General features: G+C 36.3%; 2 protein-coding genes across 2 annotated transcripts; both read right to left on the bottom strand.

Annotated features, from left to right (window-relative positions):
- Positions 1 to 445: 445 nt before the first annotated feature.
- On the bottom strand, positions 446 to 7,669 carry LOC102806123 (tenascin-R-like). Its single transcript, XM_006815181.2, has 5 exons — positions 7,616 to 7,669; positions 3,804 to 4,083; positions 2,876 to 3,157; positions 1,968 to 2,225; positions 446 to 735 (listed from the first exon to the last, which is right to left on the bottom strand). The coding sequence occupies exons 1-5, from the start codon at positions 7,667 to 7,669 to the stop codon at positions 446 to 448; spliced, it is 1,164 nt and encodes a 387-aa protein (XP_006815244.2).
- A 1,107-nt stretch (positions 7,670 to 8,776) lies between these two features.
- Positions 8,777 to 13,510, bottom strand: LOC102806235 (sialate:O-sulfotransferase 1-like). Its single transcript, XM_006815182.3, has 4 exons — positions 13,356 to 13,510; positions 10,934 to 11,095; positions 10,629 to 10,823; positions 8,777 to 9,610 (listed from the first exon to the last, which is right to left on the bottom strand). Exons 1-4 carry the CDS (start codon positions 13,504 to 13,506, stop codon positions 9,240 to 9,242), a joined length of 879 nt encoding a protein of 292 aa, XP_006815245.3. The 5' UTR covers positions 13,507 to 13,510; the 3' UTR covers positions 8,777 to 9,239.
- Between the last annotated feature and the right edge of the window lie 3,334 nt (positions 13,511 to 16,844).

The raw sequence follows: 16,844 nt of genomic DNA, 5'->3' as shown, positions 1-16,844 counted from the left end.
CGTATAGCATTTGTGTCATGGAATTGACAGAGATTGGGAAAATGAAGTTGAGGAAAATGATGCGCTTTAAAATGAAAACTGTTTGGTTGTGCAGTTAGGGATAAAGATTCTAAAAACATTATTTGTTATTGGTGAATGAACTAGAGATGAGATTCTTTATACAATCTGCTACAGAAGGGGCATGAGATGTGCAGCCATCTTTTAATCAAGCCTAACCAAACAAGTTTTCTTCAAAGTAGCACATATATGTATTAGACAAGATATCTTTGTATTTGTCTTTCAACGAGACTGTGTCACATTTGACCCCCTTCATCACACTTTCGGTGAAATACAAGTATAAGTTGAACTCTGGTCTACCAATAATTAGCCAGATGCAACAATCACTAAAAAAACATCTAATATTTTCCTGTATAAATGTACAAGCAATCTCTTAAAGAAAGATAATTTAACGAAAGTAAAAATACTCACATGTAGTCTGAGTGAATTCATAGCCCTCACTCTCTTGGTTCCCAGCAACAGTTACTATAGTGATGGTGTAGTCAGTACCAGGGTCGAGACCTTCAAACTCAAATGTATTACTACCATCAACAACGTCATTGGATTCTGGTGTTAAGCCATTATCTGGTGCATAGGAAACTCTGTAATATTCATTGCCACCGACTGGATCAGACCAGGATATCGTCATAGTGTTCTCGCCCACTGCCAGAATTGAGTGTGATGTAACTGGATTTGGCTCTGTAGGTCAAGGTACAGTAATAGGGCAAGTTAAAATAAAACAAGATTTATATTTAGTTGTTTTTGCTATACATAATAGAGATTAACCTATCATATGTTCTATTGGCCCCTAAACCAGCATATAGTATTATTATTTGATATTACAGACAGTACAGGGATTACAAAGAATTATTAGCTGTTTTTTTTTTATTTTCACTGATAACTAAATGAGCTAAATTAAAATCCAGCAGCATTTCAATTGCCTGAATACGCATTCTGATTGGCTGATAGTGTGATTTCTATTATGCAAGCCTTAGTGAAATACATCATATACCATGGTTGTGTTATGTTTAGATACATGATTTTTGAATGCTTTGTGGTTGTCTCTACATAGTGCCGTGTAGGCGATTACGTTACATTTAGATATAGATCATTCAACAATTCAAAGTTATTTTATTACCCCACTGTACAATTAAATAAGACCAGTGAGGGCGCCATTCCACTTTCTGCTTTCAATGCATGAAAAGACCATTGAGGGCGCCATTCTACTCAAGTGTCATGGCGTACCAAGCCACAATAGGCCAGTAACTAGTAACGAATCCGGCATTCCGATTGGTTCGTTACTTTCTCGTTGCTTGTTCTATTTCCCTTGGTTACCTGACGTCAGCGCTCACGCTCGTGGCCATTCAAGGGGTTTCCCTTTACTTTCGAAAGTTGGGCGATAAAAAACTTGTTTCTTTTGTTATAAATTTGCACAGAAACAGTGAAGAAATGTCAGAAACATCTCAAATATGTAAATCTAAGCAGGCAGTATGTATGAGCATGGCTTTATTGTAGTATTACAGACACGTTTACACTGAATGGAACTTGGAATGTTTTCAAATTAAGTCACTCAGTCACGTGCCTTTCGGCCAGAAAACCGGCCCAAATGGAATAATATGGCGATTACTAGTTACCTGCGTCCTACTGGCCATTCGCAAAGAACGCGGGAACCAGCGAATCTGCTTTCAATGCATGAAAGGACCAATGTGGGCACCATTCCACTCTCAGCTTTCAATGCATGAAATGACCAATGAGGGCGCCATTGCACTCTCAGCTTTCAATGCATGAAAAGACCAATAAGGGCGCCATTCCACTCTCAGCTTTCAATGCATGGAAAGACCAAAGAGGGCGCCATTCTACTCTCAGCTTTCTATGCATGGAAAGACCAAAGAGGGCACCATTCTACTCTCAGCTTTCAATGCCTAACTTACTTGTATATTGTTTTTGGATGACAACAGCATTTTTATTTCCCCCACTCACTGTATACTGTGTCACTATATAAGCAGTCCCAGGAGAGAGACCTGATGCAAATGCTTGGTTTCCACCGACTGATACTGCGTCAAGTTCATTTGTTGGATCACTTTCATCAGCATATGTTATTTTTGTTGAGTCATAGCTTCCAGGTAGATCCTCCCATGTCACAAGCATAAAGCTTCCAGAGACTCCAGTTATAGTGAGAACAAAGTCAACTGAAATAATAATACAAAAATATATCAATTTATGGGGCCAAAAAATAGTGAAAAAAAAACTGAACTAAGAGACAGACTATAAAATTAAAACAAAATACAATTTTAAGGAATAATTAACTACACAGAATTCAAGTAAAAAAAATTAGTAGCAAAGGTCTGAACAAGACCATAAGCTAGCAGTTGTCTACAGTAATGTTTTTCATTGAAATAAAAAACAATCTCTAATAATTATCAAATCAGTAGGAGAATTTGCCTTCTTAGTTAGAAATAAAAAAACATGATGTGTAATCTTTTCCATAAATGGTTTCATTTTTTATTATTTTATTTTATTCCTTGTTGATATATACTGATAGACATGTGCATATGGATGAAGAGACAATAAAGTTATTATTACATGTATCATTATTATTATTATTATCATTATTATTATCATAATTATTATTATTGACTGTGGTGGAAGCTCTTTGATTGCAAGTTCATTTATCAAGCAGTATAAATTTCAGTTTCAAAAGATTAAAAACCAAAAGATTACACTTATTAATACATTTATATTAATACACTTATAAATACATTTTTTCGCTAGTTCGCCCTCTATGGTTGAAACCAGTGTAGAAAACACTGCTTTAGATCAAACTATAACGCATTGCTACCTGGTGTAGCTGTTGTTGTCACAGTAGTGCTGAATTTTGCCAGTGCACCAGGTCCACTAACAGTTACCATGGAAATTGTATATTCTACATCAGAGGTTAAACCATCAATGGTATATGTTGTTTCATCTCTATTTATGGTGATTGGATCGGATTCAGAGCCACCACTAGGTGTGTAGGTAAGTCGATAACTATCGTATACTCCTACTGTTGGGGGTGTGAATGCCAGAGAAATGCTGTCACCAGTGGTGGCAGTAACTGTCAGCGATGATGGTGGATCTGGAACTGAAAATAAGAACACATACACAACATTATTGTGCATTTTCAGGGTTTTTTTTCATAATATAGATGTGAAACATTCTACAAAGTTCATGTTGCGGGGACATACATGAAATGGTACATCCAGAGTTGCAATTACCTAATAGGTAATGCGGAAAGAGTTCCTTAAGCCCCCTCACCACTAAGCTCGCTGAACCCTAACACTCCATTTTACAATGTAATGTCAAATAATTATTACTGACCCAAAGAGGGGTTTCTATAATTGAAATGGAGGAGAGATACTGTAGGGGCATGGTTTGGATTAGAGTTATGGGCAAAAACAGGTATGAAATGTTATGCCAGCAAAAATGACTAAAAAAGATGGAGTTAAACCTAATTTCACTACCGTAATTATGATGTACTGATGTGAACATAAAAAACAACACTCAGGAAGCATTTTTGAATAGCAGCAACAGATTTGTAAACTTAAATGAGAAATACTTATGTGAATGCTAATTTATTTTTGGGATCATTATCTTTTCAATACAAGCCATAATTTATGCAAGACAATACAAGCCATAATTTATGCAAGAGTATGAAGTTATATACTAGTAGCTGTAATAATTACAGATTATATTGTCCCAGCAAAAGTAAATATACGATTTGAACTTACCTGCATCAGATAATGTATTTGCTGTTACTTGTGTAGACTCTCCAGCCACACCGTCTACAAATAGTAGAACAGTAAAGGTGTACGTCGTTCCTTGCAATAGTCCATCGACTGTGTAATCATTGCTTGTCGTTATCTCTGATGAGGTACCATCAACTTTAGCAGGACTTATAAAGACATAATACGAAAGTGTTCCTGTTACAGACGGTAGATTCCAAGTTAGTCGTATTGAAATGGTAGTTATATCACTTACAACAAGGTTTTGTACACTTTCACTATTTACCTGTGAAAGAAAACAAGACATCCACCATAGTAAACGAGCAATATACAATGTTATTCTATAGATAAGTCATATACTAAACGCAATTTACATGAAAGTCACGTGCATTTATAATGTTGTCTTGGAAGTCCTGTCAACTACCTAGTCACATTGAATAAACAGATGCATGTGATATTTGTAATATTGTAATATTTCATAATATTGGCTCCAAGTTCAGTCAAAGCGCCTCTGAACTGAACACACTTATAAACTGAGCTGAATAAACTGAACACTTATATAAACTAAATACCTTCAAAGTGAACACCTCTCTAAAACAAATATCTCTGTAGCCAACTAACTGTAATTCTAAAAACTTTTTGTTTTGGTTCAAATGTGTCTTATATCATTTTTTATTATAAGTGGCATGAACCTTTCGTTCCAAACATTGATTATTTTTTTATACAGAAACAGCCTGAAAATGAAAAAATACATTTGGAGCAATTTCTTATTTTGTCCGATTCATGAAAATCATAAAAAAAAAAACATTAAAATAGCTATATGCAATTTCTTTACTATGTGTTCACATACAATTTTGAGATGTGGTGAAAACGTTTCCGCATAGAAATCAATAGTCAATGGCAATACAACAAATCATTGTTATGACGGTTTCATTTGCATATTTTGCAAAATATAACAAAGGCGTAAAATAAAACAATAGTGCAAATACAGTCTCAACACTAATGAGAAATTGTTCAATGTTCAAACGCCACACGCCGTTACGTGCAAAGTAGTGTAATGTACTGTTATCTCCCACAGATAATAGATCATGAATGATAGGCTCAGGGTGTTTGTAGTCGAGGATTGTGTTATTAGATCAAATTGATTCCCTTGATAATTATTTTCTTGGCGATAGCCGTTTTGGCACCATCAGTTATAAAGAATGTATTTGAAGATGGACTGATCCTATTGTGCTTCGTTCACTAGCTGTTATTTTATAAAGAGGATTAATGTCTTGCAGCTCAAAAAACCGCATTTCGAACGTAATTCCACAAAGCACCATCTAGAATGGATAAGGAATTATACATATAGCACATATACATATGCCAAGATGTATTAATTGACAGTTTGTTCACAAATCCTGCTCGTTTTATCTTCTGCAAATATGAAAAATGTGCATGATTACAAAATCTACGAAAAGAAGTGGATTTGGGTAATATGAACCCTTAAACTCGCGTTTGGATGAAAAATACAACAACGCAGTTATTATCACATGCTTTCAAGAAGATAATAGGATTTCATACGATAAGGAAAAAAGATTTCTAACACAAGTTGGGGATTGTGTGTCCATGAGATGAAGAAATATCACCTTTGTATTTTTAGACAAGGTGAATAAAATAGACAATCCTAACTACAGAACCATACTCATTTACTTAAAAGATAGCAGCTGAAAATTACCAGTAATGACTAGATGGAAAAATACACAACCCTGAATCTCGGGAAACACAAACAACATATAGTATTTCAACTAGACACCTAGAGGGCCTTGTATACATGAACCACATACATGTATTCTAGCTGTCAGAAAAAAGTTGTCGACGTTCGACCGTATAATATGTGGTAATAGTGACGCACAAACTTCGTGGCGAAATTTCTAACCTAACGATTCACGGGCGACAAACTGTTATATTCAAAACTTGTTCAAACTAACATTTCTCAACATATTTGCGCTTAAGTGTCAACAGTGAAATGGGTGGCCAGGGTTCAGTAGATATACTATATAGGATTAGTTAAGTGAATTGCAAATGTTCAAGTCGAATACGTCATACGGTCGTTTCTCAACAAGTGGTCTCTGACAATATGTACCCCGTTCGATTCGATTCTACATAACGTTATATTCAAATAGTCGGCTAAATCCGAATGCAACTAAAAAATCATCATGTTGGAAGTTAAACAAAATATTCCTATGATAAACACAATACCAGTAGAGCAACTTATTTGAATTTCACTTCTTCAAAATACTTAATTTACCTCAACAATTTCTTCATATTGGCATATTTAAGCCCAATCTTTAACACTTCCCTTATACTGAATGCCTGCAGCTTTTTAATAGAACAATAATTTCACTTATGTGATTTTTTTTGTCAGTATAATGGCTGTTGAGATTCACAGGGTTATATTTTACCAATCACAAAAGGACACTTTGTTAACGGTGATTGTGACATTGACGACAACCTACATTATTCTATTTATATTCCTGCAAACCATATGCAATCTTTTTAAATTGAATAAGGTTAAATAAAAATATTCATTACACTCAGTTTGTTTTAAATGTATATGTCTGGGGAGTCATAAACCCTCGGTAGATGTGAATAAATATAACAATGACGTAAGCACATCGGGCTTCACAAGCGTACGAGTTGTCATTTGGAGATACCATGTGATCGACACGGCCCATCCGTATGTGAATGCCTTTGCGTGTAACAGTGATCAGCACATAGACCAATAGTTAAAAAAAAAAACTAAACCTAGGTTGAATTAATATATTTCGTGGGGAAACTTGGTTAAACAAGTTTTGAAAAATGAAAATCTTGTGTTATTGTGTGAGGTCCTTTAATACCAAATACATAGGTAGTAGATGTGATATATCGCGTTGTGGGTTCGCAGTCAAACATGATGGCATGTACTCACAAGGAATATATTTTTACCGTCTTTCTATAATCAAATATAAAACTTATTCTTCTCTTATTCTTGACTATCCATTAAGAATGTTAGTATTACACTGGCATCAATACCATTCGGAGTAGATGTACCGATGAAACGTAGAGGAGTTTTTAGTCGAAGCTGCCTACTGGTAATGTGGTTTGATATTTACTAGAGAGATATTTATAGGCACGCAGGTAACAAGCAGTCAGGTAGAACAGGGCACGACATTTTGCAGGAAAAGAATGAATGACCCAAATACATGTCCTTTGCGCAACAATCACATAATACGAAGGTTTTGAGCAATTGTTGTGGTATAATAGGTCATGGGTTTCTATTGTTCAGAAATGTATGCTTAATGCGTTAATGTACAATTATTTCGTGTCGCACATGTGTTTCCGTGTACAGCTCAGATACTAAATTGGCAAATACGGTGTAATATTTTGCATTTTACACGCCTAATACAAAAGATGATTGGATTGAAAACATGTATTGTATTCGAACCCTTTCTTGGCCAACTTTTTTCAGTAATTTAGAAAGAAGTCAACTCCAGAAGTTACACCTTGACTAAAAATACAATAGCGATTTACAAAATAAGCAACAGTTCAACAATTAGCTGCAATAATTACACTCTGCACATATGAATTCAAGTGCGGTCGGTTTAGATTAGCATAAAGACAAAGAGACAAGTGTGGATTTACAAAAATAAACCAACGGCCCAAACAGTGGGTCACATGACCAAACGTGGTATAAGACTAGATGCGTTCGCAATGACTGTCCTGAGCATGCATAGAGTTGAAAGACTCAGGAAAGAATCTATACTGTCCTGACATTAAAACAACTGCAATTCACTCACCTTGTGAGTAATAGTTGTCAAGAAGACAAACACAAGAATAATTAACTGAGTCATGTTTCCACCAACGTTAAGGAAGTGAATGTTCAAGGTGACCTTATTTGAACCACCTTATTTGAATGCCGGCCTCGCTTTCGTTGCAAAGCTTCGTCGATAAATAAAGTAATTATTAGACCCAGATATCGACATAAATTTATGTAATTGAAATCAGTAATGCATTTCTATAAAGGCATCCGATGTGAAGAATCATCGAGCATTGACAGTACCGGTGAAAACCAGCCTTTGACTGACGCTTGCAGTGTCAACCAAAAACGTAGGAAGCACTGATTAAGCGGCGCCTTTGTTCTTGACAACTGACGAGACAATTCATTGAACGCGACTGAAATGACACTGCCGGTCGGGCGCTTTACCTGAGTGATGGAGGGTGTAGATATCAAAATTGTTTACAATGGCGACGCTCAATACAAACTCAATGCAATCTGTGTCGAGAAAAGAACTTTTGGGGTAATGCTTTGATGCCCGATCAATGAGTATCCGACGTGAAATAGCATTCGCTTTCTAAGCACAGGTTTCTTATTTTGACAATTTAAAGAAACGCCAGGAATATCTTGACCAACCCATGACTTATGACGGCTTTATGTGTAAAATAAAACGTTCCACGATGTTGGTTGTCCACATTGTTCAGAAACAGCGGCACGACATTTTGCACGAGAGGGCGAGTTATGCTCGCCATCCTTAATTATAAAATCTTAGACTCATTTAGAAACGCCATTTCCTGCATTTTGAGGGTTAAATTTAAATAATACGAAGGGTTTCAGCTTGATTTGTCCCCTCCCCATCCAACACTTTTCGAGGGCAACTGCCATCGGTAGCGTCACCTCTGTTGTTATTCCGGCCTTGTTAGTTTAAACATTTTTGTTTCCAAATATTATTTGTAGCTACTCCGAAAACTAAGCTGACCGCTAAAGAAATCCCGACTGGACGCGTCTGTGGACATTTGACTGATATTAATTATTCATGTGTCATTGTTTATTCATGAGTGGGTGTGTGAAAGTAAACGTGACGTTTTAGAGATTGATTCGATTCGATCGCAGAGATAGATATTTTAACTTTTTTTAAGCGCAACGGCGATACTTTCATCCATGTTTACTGAACACAAGTCGATTTAAATGTCCAATGTATATAATTAGTCTTTCAAAATCGCCGGGACCTCAGAAGTGAAAGGTCACGTACATTAACATAGATAAGAGATGGCGTATACAGCTGCACTTTGATTTTAATTAGCATAATCACCGGAGTGATTTCGCTCCGATTTTCACTCCAACGCAGGGGGTCGCCTGCAGATGCGTCCAGTCGGGATTTCTTTCGCAGTCACGCTAGTTTTTGCGATCGCGTTAAAAAAGCTAAATTGACAATTGATTATATTTTTTTGTAAAACAAAAAAGAAGTCCCGACTTTGCCAGTCTAACAGGTGATATATGCAGCAGTATCGAATATTATTCGTGTTGGGATTCACTATTACAAATTTTTTGAAAAATTATTGAAATTATTTCCAAAGCAAAAAGTTCTTTTCTCCCTAACGATGAGGGAAGTAAATCCACAATGAAGTTGTCAGTAGGTGAACAAATCAGTTTCTTATTTCCAACTCCTCAATATGATATGGTGGTTTGAAACCACTTTCCTCCAATAGTACAGACACCTGATCTATAACAGAAGTGATATTCCTGCGCATATCCGGTGTGAAAGCTGCATACTGCAAAGTCTTGTCTACGTCATTCTTGCGATGGAAGGCGCCCTCCAGATTCCGCGTTATACAAAGTAAGCGCCGATTGGTTGGGGGAATGTGCAGGAAATCTAACATCCGGGTAACTTCTCCGACAGGATCGTTGACCACGTCTTCATATCGTGACATCATTATTGGTTTGTCGAATGTGTTCAGCCATAATTTGATGAAATGGATCCACTGGCCTGTTAGAGCTTTAACAGTTTCACGCCATTCTGTAAAAATAAGAGTATACTTTTTCAATATCACGTGTTTTACTGAATCACATACAGATAACACACTATTGGGCTTATTTGTCTGCAGACACAGACAAGTACTTCAAGTCAGTCGTTACTTGAACAGTACTTGAACCTTGCCAATGTTTTATTCACTTATTCACAAGGTCATCGAATTAACTTGATTGTTACACCTCGTCAGCGTTGTATTTAATTTGAAGTCATTCAGTTAACTTGACCGTTACCCCTATTATTAACTGAGAAAAAAACTAACATGTAATCTAAAACAGGGATTAGTGTTGTACTTTTGTCTTGATTTATCTATAAAAACATCGCTTTATCTCCTGGAATACCCAACTTATATTAGGTCGCCTCGAAATGCGTGGCAATTATCACATAATGTTATATGTACATCTCATACTAATGAATATATCAACTGTAAATATATCCTAAAATAAATCCAAATAATTCACGGCAATACACGACGACATTCGAGTGTAGACAATTATAGAAATTCTTAGATTTGTTCACCAGTGTTACCTTAAAGCACGGTGGTTATCACCTCGTGTCATGTTTGATATTGGCCTCAGCGACATACAAAACGTGGATAAAAAATTAAATTGATTGTCTACACGAAATCGGACGCCAGTTTCACGGTCAGAGGTGGGGCACTCAATTGTGCATGGGAGTGAGATCTGCACACCGTCTCTCGCACCGAATGCGCGACCTTACTAGGGGGTCTGGGCCATACTCCCCCTTTTTGAAATCTAGATCTTCTGAAACGCTAGTTCATGCTATTTGAGGGGCACATTTCTCTGACACAAAGAGTTTCAGCTTCATTTGGAACAATGTTTTCGAGGGGCGACCTCCCCTTTTATCCCCCCATGCCGCCGCCACTGAAGGCGGCTGTAATGCTCATATGATCGAATTCAATATTTGTCTTGTTATTAACACTGATCTGCACACCACTGCGTAATTACTTTAATAGTTACTCATATAAGCCCACTGTGTTACTTACCTTGATTGTTCTGCATATCTGCTCCCCAGTTAGCCACCCCAACATGACCCTGTGTCCTTCTGTTGTACTCGCTGATGATTCTGTCAAATGGATTGCGCAGTAATATGATGGCGGCCGAACTTTGTTTGAGAGATTTGTGTGTTTTGATGACGAGTGTCCTGCCCGAATTCCATTTCAGTGTTTCCCCCAAGAAACCTGCTTGTATGAACACATATATCGAGAAGTGTTATTGTGTGCTGGTCATAGTGTCCCAATCCTCGTATAATTGGATGATGTCGATCACGTGACATGTCGTAAATACTCACCTCCACGTGCCAATCTTGCATCATTATAATACGACCCTGTGGAAATTCCCGTCGCTTGTTCCAGTAAGTGTCTCACCCACGTATTGCCTGATGAGGGCGCACTGGCGAGAGCAACAAGTGGCAGACTGTGTGGCGGCGCTGGTTCTGCGGTACAGTTTATTTCTGAAATGAAAAATAATAAATAAAGTGCCGTTTTATCTTATGTAATGTCCATTATCTGTGGAATACGCTGACAAATGTGTATTTTAAAGTCCATTTCTTGTTGCTTTTCTATCCATAAAATGCACGAGATAAAAAATATAGCGCCACCTAGTGTTCAGACCGATGTTTTATAAGTCATTAGTGTACCGACATGACAATAAAGATCCACTACAGTGTTTAACTGCGTTTCAAGGTTTATGTTCCAAATTCATAACACAACATACACAAATAATAAACAGTCAGTTTAATTAAGAGAAACATTTACGTTTAGATTTATGACTAACAATATATTAGATAAATGTAACATCCAAATGGGAATCCTGTATTCCGCGGTCGTAATAAAAGTCTCCGATTTCATCATGGTCGATAAAATAAACCACGTGATCGATTTTGTACGTTTCTATCAAAGTCAGCGTTGCTAAGGTTGATGAGCACGTGATCGTACGTTTTTATTCGTCGTTTGAAGCCGCAAATGGCGCTCATTCCAGCATTGTCAAGACTCGGGGAGGGGCGTGTGGCTGGCATAGGTAGAACATATGAGTATTCTGCAAAATCAAAAACAACTCCTTTCCATTAGTTTTAAGTATTATATTGTTATAGAGAAAACGCTGACTTTATATTTGAGCTTAGTTCACTTTAGTCCAAGAATTTGAAGAAACACTGTATTCCCGTTCTGTTCTTTTTGTCTATAATATACTGCATTTCGCACTGGTTTAATTTTTCTCATAATATGTGACTGTTCTGGTGCAATAGAGTGAAATTTTAGTATTGCCTAATTGATATTCAGAATAAATTAATTAACTTTGTTATCAACATTATTATTCAAATCATGTCATGTAAAATTGAAATCATTGTTACGCCCGACAAAGTTATAATCATAAGTTCAATTGTTATATTTACACTTCAATAGGTATTACAGTCATGATATATATAAACAATTGCAGCTCATACATAAATCATTTTCTCTGTTGCTCTAATCAAACTTTCAATGGGAAGTTTATATTTTTGTTGTTATTTTATTAAGCGTTACAAATGTTAATGTTAAATATGCAATTATTTTACAGGGGTTGGAATAGCACGCTTGTTGTTATCTCATAATAAGACGTATAATACAGTACCTAAAGAGAATAATATTAGTACATGCATGCATTGTTACTGTATATGGCGGATATCACATTACGTATACAATTAGTCTAACTAATGTGCTATAGAAAAGTTTCAACATTGAATATTTCGTTACAATTGATATTTAAGTAGGTCACTTAACCGCACATGTCAATATCAATCTGGTGGCTACATTAATGTTATGTTAACATACTATGACGCAACTTCTTCGCTTAAAAAAATTAATTTGACGAATTTCGAACACAGGTGTGTACTTTACAAACATTTACTATCAAAACAGTGTTGAAATCACGAATGTTTCTGCTTTAATTTGTATCAAATTAACAGCTTTTACATAAAAAAATGACACCTGTTTAAATGGTACAATAAATCATATATTGCTGTTCCTACAAACTTTTGAAATGCAATATTAAACAGAACTTTTTTTTAAATAATCCAAATTATCCACATTCCCTTTACGAGAATGCCATATGAACGAAAACATATTGTTTTAATACTGTTGTTTCATACTGGATATTGGTTACCGATTTGGATTACTATTTATTGTCAAGTATAAGCGTTTATATTGTAACACATACGTTGGGTAGACAATAGAAACACACTAGTATGCACGTGCACTAGGTGTCAGAGCATGCACTGAAATGAGCAGTACACACACATATTGGAGAACTGTCAAACTAATTCTACAAGAAGAGTGCTTTCATTTCATAAATCATATTCAGTGCTTTTATCAAAATACAGTATCAAACAACAATACTAAAATTAAACGCGCTCTCTTCAATATTGAATCTTTGATGATTGCCAAATAATTGATCTTTCAGTTTTAATATGTGTTTCTCTCCGAGTATATAGCTCCGATAACCTAATATTTCACTCTGTGTGAAAACCATTTAGTAACACAAAGGTCAGTCCCAATTAGTTTTACATGGATGAACAAATTGCTAAGCGGCAGGCAGCGCAGCTTGTGTCGCATATGGTCCTACAGAGTTCACATTTACATTGAAGCGCTTAAATCGTCTGTTTAATGTGAATTTAAAATCAGTTATTTTATCCTACCAGTTCTGTTAACTATAGATTTGGTTCGAAATAGTGTTACCTTGATTGACATCCTGTCCACTCATGTCACCAGTTTCGTTCCGATGAAAAAGAGCTGCACTCTCTGTAGTCGCTGATTCCGTGTCTCCTACAGATTCTGTTTTCCTCGTATGACGTCCATCCTCCGTGGTGTCCTGCGTTGTATCCCCCATATCGCGTGTGTCATCTGCATCAAGTAGTCCATCGAGCCGTAGTCGTTTCAGCAACAATATATCTTTGTCACGGTACTCGAAATAAACCATAGTCACAGTGAAGATGGCGAACAAATAAATTACCGTCTTTTTAAACGAAATTAGATACATCATCTAAATATGATCACAGTCAGCGACGAGGCATCATCGATATTAAAATGCTCTGGGAAAATCAGTTCATTTTATACCTGTATATATGCAACACCGCCAGGTGTGGCACCAACGCCTGCCTAATTATGTATACATTTTCACTTCCAACGTAGTACATTATTTTCCCTTGTATATCGATTCCGGGTGTACAACCTGTACTAATAATAATGTGCTTTACAGCGATGCGGGTTTTCCTTTACCAACCCGTATGTAGATTAGATGGGGTTATTCTCTAGATACAGTACGAAATCATTCCAAAAGGCAGCATCAACACACCCTTTTTGTTGAAATCGTTGCGTTAATACTAAAAAATAATGTTATTAAATTCCCTCTCTGTAGATACGCAGCTGTGACAATGAGATTAAAAAGATGTGCCGATCACGTGGCAATGCAGTGCGTTATCTGTCATATATGAGTTACAAGTATGTCTGAGAGATGTCACGTGATTAGGCAAGCAATGGGGTTGAATATACGAGTAAAATTGTTTTCATGTATTTTTATTGTTTTCTTATTTTTTATATGTCTAAAACATATATATGAGATTTATGTCTGATGTCGCGAATAAACTAAATGAAAATCTTTTAAATCTTCTTATAAAACATAGAATTTTTAGTCTGAATTTGAGCCTAAATCAAAATGTAAAATCCCACTACCATAATTCAAACGGAAAGCCCACCCGTACTTGTTGGTCCTGAATATTTTCCTTCGGTATTTTATTTTACGGTGTTGCGGGAAACTTTGTTGGAGTGCCGAGATTCTAGTAGTAGCCAAGATGTGTTTGTGATACGGTGTGAATCACATAACAAGGCATGTAATCGTCTTTATATTCTTGGTTTTGTTCTTTTTTTGTGTTTATTAAATGCAAGGGGTGGTGCGATATTATTTCAATGAGTACCCAACTTAAATTTGTGAGTGAGTGGAATTTGCTCCCAAAAATTCGATTGTGTTTTGACAACAATTATGAAGTAAAGTAACTATTAAATATTTTGTTGCATTGTATATGTTATTGTAATTGACCGTTAAAGCATGTCAAAGTGAAAGCTAGCAAGTCTGTCCGTACGTAGAAATAACCGCAGCGATCGACTGTATCAAGAAAGGTGAAACCAAATCAAGGATTTAGGTGATCAAACAGTCGGTATTGAGTAAAGAATGAAGAACAGACGATAAAATTGGATTTCGAAGTTTACCAAGTCGGACTAGACAGAAAATGTGCGGTATTATCCGACAATGACGACATCGATAAAGATGCGACGCTGTGATGTTTTTTCAATCCATTTTCAATGCATGAACGCCCACTTTCACGACAAGTTATATTATAAATTGACAGTAATGATTGAAACCAGACTGGCACATAAAAAGTTGAGTTTGCTGTAATTGTCTGACATTATTTGTTTTTATTCATAATCTAACTGTAATTGAGAAACTATGGTTTATTCGTTTAGTTTTATAACCCCTTACTAAGTTGCGGGTGTCGGGATCCCGATAATAATGTCGGACAATAGACCATTTTCCGTTCACTGCGAGAATCACACAAACAAAGGTCATAGCGTCGTAGTCGCGTCAAACATCGCGTGAGATTCGACAAACGCGAAAGTATTTTGGGGACATTTCCATGTCAATAATGTGCTGTACACATTTGATGATAGACAATTTCGATTAAAAGAGGATATTCGAATGCAATATTCCTCTGTCAAAGATCGGCCGGTCGATGTGAGCTACGAAATAAAGAAATTCGAGTTCAAAATCAAATCGTTCGATTTTTGCGGCAGACGTTCGACGCGCGTCTTTCATGCATCTCGCGAGATCTCGCAGTTGTACGGAAAATCACCAATTACAGCAAACTCAACTTTTTATGTGCCAGTCTGGTTTGAATCATTACTGTCAATTTATAATTGGGCTATCTCTGAAACCTCTGGCATAACTGCGCGAGTAGATGAGTAAACAAGCTGTGTACAGTTTTTTAGACTTCGAATGCTAGTCGGTATTTTTCTTACATTGTAAGTGTTTTTGTTTTTCATATCTTTCTATGTTAAAGCGGGAGAGTCGTCACCTGTGCATGCGTCAGATGGTCATAGCGTGTCACTGTTTACAAGCCCATGAGCTTTTGCCTTTTTAGCGTGTGTTGTTATCATCGCTTGGGACTCAATTCCCGCGCGTGCGCAGGTGACGACCCTCCCGCTTTAAGCCTTTTTACTGGCGTGTCACAGCGCGGGATACATATCTACGCATAAAATGATACTCTTTGCATGCATAATACATGTACATATATATGCTGAGTAATTAAAAAATTGACCTGTAAACACACACGGGATAAAATATTAGAATGCTCATGGTGTGTGTTTGTAACAGCACCTGAATAATACATTTGTGGTTTATCGACCATTTATTTTCCAGCTATTCACTTCCTAAGGTCGGACCATTAGACAGTATGAGAAGAGCGGTGGCAGAACAACTGTGCAAAATATTTGTGTTTTTTACTCAGTTTTGTGCTATATTTTTTTCCGTGAATTTGCTGTAATTTGTGTTCCCGCTGTCTAAAATATTTCCCCTCAGATTTAGAAGGACGTACAGATTTTTCTTTCCTGCAAAATTTTCATTTTGCTCCATATTTTGTGTGTGTGCATTGCTTTTTCAACCCAGCCATCGCCCTGGAAGTTTAATGGTCAACCTCTAATATTAAACGTATATAAGTGGCCGTTACGTACCACCAGTTTGGCTTACATGGATTAAAAAACAAAATTACGGACAAAGCTGAAATCGCAGCTATATATTTAGAAAGAAGGCTATAAAAGAATATAGCCCATTGACGGGTAATTCGAAAACGATCCGAATTTATACAAACTATACATATTCATATCATTTATGGAAAGAAGGCTTGTGTATGATATTTTTCATTTATTTTAAAGATAACCAACGGGAATAAAGCCCATTGATGATTCGAAAACAATTCGATTTTTTACAAACTATACATATTCATATTAAGGAGAAGTATGACTTCCTTTTCCTTTATTATGAGTTTTACAGCATTTAAGTCTAAAATATTTTCAGACAAAAACTATGCTACCATTAATTTTGTTGAAATCACACGCATAAATAAATAAATAAATACGAGACGCATTTCTTTATTCGTGTCAATTATGGAGACACAG

This window comes from Saccoglossus kowalevskii, chromosome 12, assembly GCF_978046115.1.
Source record: "Saccoglossus kowalevskii chromosome 12, keSacKowa6.1, whole genome shotgun sequence".
NCBI classification, from domain to species: domain Eukaryota; kingdom Metazoa; phylum Hemichordata; class Enteropneusta; family Harrimaniidae; genus Saccoglossus; species Saccoglossus kowalevskii.
This window is presented reverse-complemented; position numbering and strand designations above follow the sequence as displayed.

Coding starts and splice junctions, on each gene's coding strand:
- LOC102806235 (XM_006815182.3), bottom strand. CDS start 13,506: ATGGGGGATACAACGCAGGACACCACGGAGGATGGACGTCATACGAGG. Junction 10,824..10,933: donor TGCAAGATTGGCACGTGGAG/GTGAGTATTTAC, acceptor TCATACAAGCAG/GTTTCTTGGGGGAAACACTG. Junction 9,611..10,628: donor AGATATGCAGAACAATCAAG/GTAAGTAACACA, acceptor TTATTTTTACAG/AATGGCGTGAAACTGTTAAA.
- LOC102806123 (XM_006815181.2), bottom strand. CDS start 7,669: ATGACTCAGTTAATTATTCTTGTGTTTGTCTTCTTGACAACTATTACT. Junction 4,084..7,615: donor TGACAACTATTACTCACAAG/GTGAGTGAATTG, acceptor TTTCTTTCACAG/GTAAATAGTGAAAGTGTACA. Junction 736..1,967: donor CATCCAAAAACAATATACAA/GTAAGTTAGGCA, acceptor CTTGACCTACAG/AGCCAAATCCAGTTACATCA.